Below are 8263 nucleotides of genomic sequence, written 5' to 3'. Positions count from 1 at the left end.
CCCCACTCTACAGTCCTCTGAGAGCCAGGAAGACTTCATCTGGGAGCACTCAACCAGTCCAGACCCAGAGAACACTGACCCGAACACCCCCACTCTACAGACCCAGAGAACACTGACCAGAACACCCCCACTCTACAGACCCAGAGAGCACTGACCAGAACACCCCCCCACTCTACAGACCCAGAGAGCACTGACCAGAACACCCCCCACTCTACAGACCCAGAGAGCACTGACCAGAACACCCCCACTCTACAGACCCAGAGAGCACTGACCAGAACACCCCCCCACTCCCCAGACCCAGAGAGCACTGACCAGAACACCCCCACTCTACAGACCCAGAGAGCACTGACCAGAACACCCCCCACTCTACAGACCCAGAGAGCACTGACCAGAACACCCCCCACTCTACAGACCCAGAGAGCACTGACCAGAACACCCCCACTCCCCAGACCCAGAGAGCACTGACCAGAACACCCCCCACTCTACAGACCCAGAGAGCACTGACCAGAACACCCCCACTCTACAGACCCAGAGAACACTGACCAGAACACCCCCCACTCTACAGACCCAGAGAGCACTGACCAGAACACCCCCCCCCACTCTACAGACCCAGAGAGCACTGACCAGAACACCCCCACTCCCCAGACCCAGAGAGCACTGACCAGAACACCCCCCACTCTACAGACCCAGAGAGCACTGACCAGAACACCCCCCACTCTCCAGACCCAGAGAGCACTGACCAGAACACCCCCCACTCTACAGACCCAGAGAGCACTGACCAGAACACCACCCACTCTACAGACCCAGAGAGCACTGACCAGAACACCACCCACTCTACAGACCCAGAGAGCACTGACCAGAACACCCCCCACTCTACAGACCCAGAGAGCACTGACCAGAACACCCCCCACTCTACAGACCCAGAGAGCACTGACCAGACAGACGTCAGGGACAAGAACTAGTAACCACAACAACCGAAATATACAGTACGCCTCCCTGACGGAAAACACATCACACACACACACATACTTCATAACCACCCCCGCCAACTGTACAGGCCAGGCCCATGGAGCAGCAGGATTAGCTAGGGATTTCCTTAAATCTCTCTACAGCGGGACACGTGTTCTCACGATACTCTTGTCTGTTTAGCATCAGAGGGACACCAACTGTTCAGGGCCGTCAGGTCGGCCCCTCCACCAACTGTTCAGGGCCGTCAGGTCGCCCCCTCCACCAACTGTTCAGGGCCGTCAGGTCGGCCCCTCCACCAACTGTTCAGGGCCGTCAGGTCGGCCCCTCCACCAACTGTTCTGGCCGTCAGGTCGGCCCCTCCACCAACTGTTCCGGCCGTCAGGTCGGCCCCTCCACCAACTGTTCAGGGCCGTCAGGTCGGCCCCTCCACCAACTGTTCAGGGCCGTCAGGTCGGCCCCTCCACCAACTGTTCCGGCCGTCAGGTCGGCCCCTCCACCAACTGTTCAGGCCGTCAGGTCGACCCCTCCACCAACTGTTCAGGCCGTCAGGTCGGCCCCTCCACCAACTGTTCAGGCCGTCAGGTCGACCCCTCCACCAACTGTTCAGGGCCGTCAGGTCGGCCCCTCCACCAACTGTTCAGGCCGTCAGGTCGGCCCCTCCACCATCTGTTCTGGCCGTCAGGTCGGCCCCTCCACCAACTGTTCCGGCCGTCAGGTCGGCCCCTCCACCAACTGTTCAGGGCCGTCAGGTCGGCCCCTCCACCAACTGTTCAGGCCGTCAGGTCGGCCCCTCCACCATCTGTTCTGGCCGTCAGGTCGGCCCCTCCACCAACTGTTCCGGCCGTCAGGTCGGCCCCTCCACCAACTGTTCAGGGCCGTCAGGTCGGCCCCTCCACCAACTGTTCAGGGCCGTCAGGTCGGCCCCTCCACCAACTGTTCAGGGCCGTCAGGTCGGCCCCTCCACCAACTGTTCAGGCCGTCAGGTCGGCCCCTCCACCATCTGTTCTGGCCGGCCCCTCCACCAACTGTTCAGGGCCGTCAGGTCGGCCCCTCCACCAACTGTTCAGGCCGTCAGGTCGGCCCCTCCACCATCTGTTCTGGCCGTCAGGTCGGCCCCTCCACCAACTGTTCAGGCCGTCAGGTCGGCCCCTCCACCAACTGTTCCCCCAAACTTTAAACTCACACACTGCCTACGACCCTGTGCCTTTATCACAGTCGACAACACACATATGTTATAGTAAGAATAGGCACGTCATGAAATCAAACAGAATGAAAGAGAACATACAGAATAACAGCCCTGGGGTTTATGCCTTTTTAATCCGGCCCCCGGAGAGAGGGGGGGGGTACTTCTGCAGTTTTAAGGAGTGACAGCTGCCAAAAGTGGCTGTAGTTTAGCACCTTAGTCACTGGTTACATGACTACCCGGTAATCAGGCAGCAGCATGCTATAAACCACACATCTCTGTTGGGTGATATATAGCGAACAAGACATTCTATGAAATCACAGATTCTGACATGGGGTGAACTGGGTGGATGGCTGGCAGCAATGGGTACCCCATTCACAAATCAAATAGCCAATAAATCAAAAATTGTGTGAATATTTAAATACATAACCAGACAATTTAACTTCCGTTAGCTAACTAGTCAGATTTTTTTATTTAACCTTTATTTAATAGGTAAGCTAGTTGAGAACAAGTTCTCATTTACAACTGCGACCTGGCCCAGATCAAGCAAAGCAGTTCGACAGATACAACATAGAATGATACTTCATGCACTCACCTTGCGGGCTGCCGCCAGCGTTTCAACCAGTTGCAACAATTCGCCATCAGACTAAACATTGCTGTCCAAACTCAGATAATTGTCGGAAAAGATTCATGTAGCAGCGATTCTGAATGGATCAAATGCCTCTATTCGGCATTTCAGCTCATTATCACCATACAGCTGCATGAGTTAGGCCTATAGGGGCCAATAAAAGTGCCATTCTTTGACATCGTCGGATTGGCAAACTAAAAACACTAGCCACAGCTCGTACTAGTGAGTGTACTTGCTGTTTCTCTCTCTACCTATATCATTGTGTTTACTTTACCTACCTACACAAATTAGCTAGCTAGAACAGTGTTTAAAAAAAAAAAAAATCCTAACTATTTAAAAGCAATATAACATATTGGCCAGCATGTAACGTCAGCTAGAACTAGCTAATAACGTTAGCAGGTACGTTTCCTTGCTAAACTATAGCAAACTATTATTATGTTTAGTATTTTTCACAAACTGCTAAGATAGCGGATAGACAATGTTAACAAGCTAGGCTAACTTAGCTAGCAATACAATGTAGCTAGCTAACGTTATAGTTAGCGAAACTAGCGATAGCATACAATTTAGGCGCTGCTAGCGACCTGAGCTAGTTTTACGTACAGCTGGCGTTGTCAGGTAAAACAAAACAACAACAAAAGTAAAGGTAATATTCTTTTGTAAAGATCTGTTCAGTGAGAAATATATTTCTGGTATCCGTTTTTTTTTGTGTGTGTTTACGACCGTTGTCGTGTTCGGCTGCTATGGCTACAAGAGCCGTGGGGGGACGTCATCATCAGTGGTCGAGAAATCAGGCACCCCCTCTTTTAGTGGACGTTCCTAGATACCACAGCCACAAAGTCATACTTATGGCTAAACTCTTGACTATTCCTACAATTTCTTAAAAATCTGGGTTTAAACATAACCTTAAGCACACTGCTAACCTTATATGCTTAAACCTTTAAATGAAGTCTTTAAAAAATGCTTTGTGGCTGTGGTAACTAGTGGCAATCTTTACTGTAAAAGTCTGCACCAGCACCTTCTGTGGACAAAGCGTGGAACTTTACACGGGTCTAATAAATATGACCAGTGTTCTGACTTTAACAGAAAATCCTTAAATCTATTGACGCACCCCTCGTGTCAATCTAAATAACATCCCCAGCTAAATCTGTCAGGTGAAGTTAGAGAAATGTTTTTGCATGGGCTGCATTTCAATTGCAAAAATCGCTGAAGTTGGAGACTTATCTCCCTCACCAACTTCAAACATCTGCTATCTGAGCAGCTAACCAACCGATCGCTGCCGCTGTACATAGTCTATCGGTAAATAGCCCACCCATTTTTACCTACCTCATCCCCATACTGTTTTTATTTATTTTATTTTCTGCTCTTTTGCACACCAATATCTCTACCTGTACATGACCATCTGATCATTTATCACTCCAGTGTTAATCTGCAAAATTGTAATTATAGATATACAACAAACACTTAAAAAACCTTAAACAAACAAACATTATTCCACTGTCTTTTTTGCTATTTATGTGTTATTCAAATCGGCTTCTGTGGGCTGAATTAGTAAAGACCAAATTCACTATTTTATCTATTTTTTTGTTTTTAATATACAGAAAAAAAAAGGAGGTCCTAAAAATTCTAAATGAACCATGGGATAAGCATGTTAGAACAAGTCCGTATGTTAACGGTCACCTGAAATGTCAAACTAAGCTAAGTGACTGATGTACATAAAACCCCATGGCATCAGAAATAACTAGCAGTCAATTTACCCACGATACATTACGGTATCGATCCGCTCAAACACAGCTAAATGCCTTTTGAGAAGGGAGGCAAGGAGAGGAAGATTACAAGGAATCAATCAATGAAAGATGAATTGGAGGGAGAAAAATAAAGAGGGCCCACCCCACAGTCATCACACCTTGACACAGTTCTTCCCCACCTTATGCATGGCCTGATAACTCTTGATAAATAAAAGCAACTCGGCCGACTTATACCAGTTTAATAACATGTCTTTTTTTATTATTTTACACCAAGAACTTGCTGATATACAAACCCGTTTCAAAACACCCAGTAAATAATAAGCCATTCGAACTCGTCACCTATTTAGTGGGAGCCAAATAGAAAAACCCCATGTAAATAATACATTACACCTGTTGCCACTGTTCTGTTGGCTTCAGTAGAACAGTCAGTCACTACCTGGTGGGCTGCCGCCTCGCTGACATCACAATAGATCTATTTTTTAATTTTTTAAACGCTTCTATGAGCTTCTGACATCACAATAGTTATTTCTCTTTTAAAAAAAACAAAAAAATTAATGGGGAAGTGATGTCAGAAGCTCATAGAAGCGTTTAGTCTCGTCCATGTGTTGAGCAATAGACAATATCAACACACTGGTTTCTGAACGCAGCGTTGTTGGTTGGGGACAGATGGGGCAGATTAATACACGTAACAAGTTCCTAACCTCTTTTATAAAATATGAGTCCCAAGTAGCACCCTGGCCTACTCCTTATAGTTAACCCAAATGGGGCCCCTGGCCTACTCCTTATAGTTAACCCAAATGGGGCCCCTGGCCTATTCCTTATAGTTAACCCAAATGGGGCCCCTGGCCTATTCCTTATAGTTAACCCAAATAGGGCCCCTGGCCTATTCCTTATAGTTAACCCAAATAGGGCCCCTGGCCTATTCCTTATAGTTAACCCAAATGGGGCCCCTGGTCTATTCCTTATAGTTAACCCAAATGGGGCCCCTGGCCTATTCCTTATAGTTAACCCAAATGGGGCCCCTGGTCTATTCATAGTTAACCCAAATGGGGCCCCTGGCCTATTCCTTATAGTTAACCCAAATGGGGCCCCTGGCCTATTCCTTATAGTTAACCCAAATGGGGCCCCTGGTCTATTCCTTATAGTTAACCCAAATGGGGCCCCTGGCCTACATTGAACAACAGCTGACAGCATATTCTGGTTGTGTTAACCCAAATGGGGCCCCTGGCCCAGACTATTCCTTATAGTTAACCCAAATGGGGCCCTGGCCTGTTGTTTACTCCTTATAGTTAACCCAAATGGGGCCCCTGGCCTACTGGCTTATAGTTAACCAAATGGGGCCCCTGGCCCCAAGTAGTACACAAGGAACCGTTTGGGACAGGGACGTTGTTTAGTCATTGAACAACAGCTGACAGCATAGTTCTGGTTGTGTGGAGACCGACTGACATCGGTCAACTCATCCCAGACAGATATACAAAAGAGTGAAACTTAAAATGTGCATTAAACTATAATATTGATTAAAGTCACAAAAAGATGGTCAAAAAGATGAAGAGTTTAGTCCTTGGCTAAATATGGAATGTTGTTTAGTCCTGATGGCTAATATGGTCAAACAGGATGTTGTTGTTTAGTCCTGATGGCTAATATGGTCAAACAGGTTGTTGTTGTTTAGTCCTGATGGCTAATATGGTCAAACAGGTTGTTGTTGTTTAGTCCTGATGGCTAATATGGTCAAACAGGTTGTTGTTGTTTAGTCCTGATGGCTAATATGGTCAAACAGGTTGTTGTTGTTTAGTCCTGATGGCTAATATGGTCAAACAGGTTGTTGTTGTTTAGTCCTGATGGCTAATATGGTCAAACAGGTTGTTGTTGTTTAGTCCTGATGGCTAATATGGTCAAACAGGTTGTTGTTGTTTAGTCCTGATGGCTAATATGGTCAAACAGGATGTTGTTGTTGTTTAGTCCTGATGGCTAATATGGTCAAACAGGTTGTTGTTGTTTAGTCCTGATGGCTAATATGGTCAAACAGGTTGTTGTTGTTTAGTCCTGATGGCTAATATGGTCAAACAGGTTGTTGTTGTTTAGTCCTGATGGCTAATATGGTCAAACAGGTTGTTGTTGTTGTTGTTTAGTCCTGATGGCTAATATGGTCAAACAGGTTGTTGTTGTTTAGTCCTGATGGCTAATATGGTCAAACAGGTTGTTGTTGTTTAGTCCTGATGGCTAATATGGTCAAACAGGTTGTTGTTGTTTAGTCCTGATGGCTAATATGGTCAAACAGGTTGTTGTTGTTTAGTCCTGATGGCTAATATGGTCAAACAGGTTGTTGTTGTTTAGTCCTGATGGCTAATATGGTCAAACAGGTTGTTGTTGTTGTTGTTTAGTCCTGATGGCTAATATGGTCAAACAGGTTGTTGTTGTTGTTTAGTCCTGATGGCTAATATGGTCAAACAGGTTGTTGTTGTTGTTTAGTCCTGATGGCTAATATGGTCAAACAGGTTGTTGTTGTTGTTTAGTCCTGATGGCTAATATGGTCAAACAGGTTGTTGTTGTTTAGTCCTGATGGCTAATATGGTCAAACAGGTTGTTGTTTAGTCCTGATGGCTAATATGGTCAAACAGGATGTTGTTGTTTAGTCCTGATGGCTAATATGGTCAAACAGGTTGTTGTTGTTTAGTCCTGATGGCTAATATGGTCAAACAGGTTGTTGTTGTTGTTTAGTCCTGATGGCTAATATGGTCAAACAGGTTGTTGTTGTTTAGTCCTGATGGCTAATATGGTCAAACAGGTTGTTGTTGTTTAGTCCTGATGGCTAATATGGTCAAACAGGTTGTTGTTGTTGTTGGTGACACTTTGCACATTGCAGACACAATTGTCTCAAATGGCAACCTATTCCCTACATACAGGGCCGGATTAATGCAGGGGCTTACCGGGCTGAAGCCCCTGGGCCCAGGCCTGTGGGGGGCCAAGACACTTATATACAGTATATATTAGATAGAGATATTTTTATTTATTTACTGCAACCGCCAACCACAGGAGGATTCAGGAGCCTGCTGTCAATGAGTTTTAGACAGCCTGCTGCCGCTCTGCTAATTATCAGACAGGGGAGAGGAGGAGGCGGCAGGGGCATCCACGTGGGTAACTGGGCGGGGCCCTGCCTTGATTGGGTAACTGGGCGGGGCCCTGCCTTGATTGGGTAACTGATTTAATAAAATAAAACTGCATAATAAATAAATGTGATGGGTCAATTGGTGCGAGTCAGGGGCTGGACCCCAAGAAGCAAAAAAAAAAATATATATATAAAATAATATTGAGTTATTAAAAAAAGTATCCAATTACAGGAGCATGCTCTCAATGAACAGAATTTAGTCACAGAGGATCAATAGTAAAAAAAAAAACATAATAACTGGTAAGAATTTGATGAAATACATGTAATTGCCAAAATAAAGGAAACACATACATAAATTTCTTAAATAGGTGTTGTGTCACCACGAGCTGCCAGAACAGCTTCAATGCACCTTGACATAGATTCTACAAGTGGACCTGGACCATGCCAGGAAAATGGAATACCCCACACATATACAAACTTCTGTATCCCCTCATTTACTCAAGGGTTTCCTTTATTTGGACAGTTACCGGTTGCCTAACAACACGATATGGAAATATACACGTTGTTGCGTTGTGGGTCGTAGACATCTAATCCATAGAAGAGGTTTTGGAGCCTCTTGGCAGTTTGACTGT

General features: G+C 46.1%; 1 protein-coding gene and 3 long non-coding RNA genes across 52 annotated transcripts in view; 2 read left to right on the top strand and 2 right to left on the bottom strand.

The window, feature by feature from the left end:
• LOC127921880 (uncharacterized) overlaps positions 1–588 on the bottom strand; it is a 984-nt gene extending 396 nt beyond the window's left edge. Inside the window, exon 1 of the long non-coding RNA XR_008109812.1 lies at positions 568–588. This is a non-coding gene — a long non-coding RNA (uncharacterized LOC127921880). The remainder of the gene's footprint in view (positions 1–567) is intronic.
• LOC127921877 (ADP-ribosylation factor-like protein 13B) overlaps positions 1–3527 on the bottom strand; it is a 37629-nt gene extending 34102 nt beyond the window's left edge. Inside the window, 1 exon segment of the mRNA XM_052505460.1 lies at positions 2748–3527. Within this exon segment, the coding sequence (XP_052361420.1) occupies positions 2748–2806 (59 nt within the window). The 5' untranslated portion in view covers positions 2807–3527.
• LOC127921878 (uncharacterized) lies at positions 640–2710 on the top strand. The gene is made up of 3 exons (XR_008109810.1): positions 640–1217; positions 1252–1952; positions 2012–2710. It is a non-coding gene; the product is annotated as an uncharacterized LOC127921878 (long non-coding RNA).
• Positions 3528–6100: 2573 nt separating the features above from the next.
• LOC127921884 (uncharacterized) lies at positions 6101–7474 on the top strand. Of its 49 annotated transcripts, none has more exons than XR_008109864.1 (6): positions 6101–6425; positions 6511–6633; positions 6681–6885; positions 6977–7064; positions 7144–7187; positions 7270–7474. It is a non-coding gene; the product is annotated as an uncharacterized LOC127921884 (long non-coding RNA). The 49 variants fall into 49 exon arrangements; XR_008109863.1 differs by having other exon boundaries at positions 6933–7020; XR_008109861.1 differs by having other exon boundaries at positions 6933–7105.
• Positions 7475–8263: the final 789 nt, after the last annotated feature.

This window comes from Oncorhynchus keta, unplaced genomic scaffold (assembly GCF_023373465.1).
Source record: "Oncorhynchus keta strain PuntledgeMale-10-30-2019 unplaced genomic scaffold, Oket_V2 Un_contig_238_pilon_pilon, whole genome shotgun sequence".
Lineage (NCBI taxonomy): Eukaryota > Metazoa > Chordata > Actinopteri > Salmoniformes > Salmonidae > Oncorhynchus > Oncorhynchus keta.
Note: the sequence above shows the minus strand (reverse complement) of the source record. Positions and strands in the feature narration are given on the sequence as shown.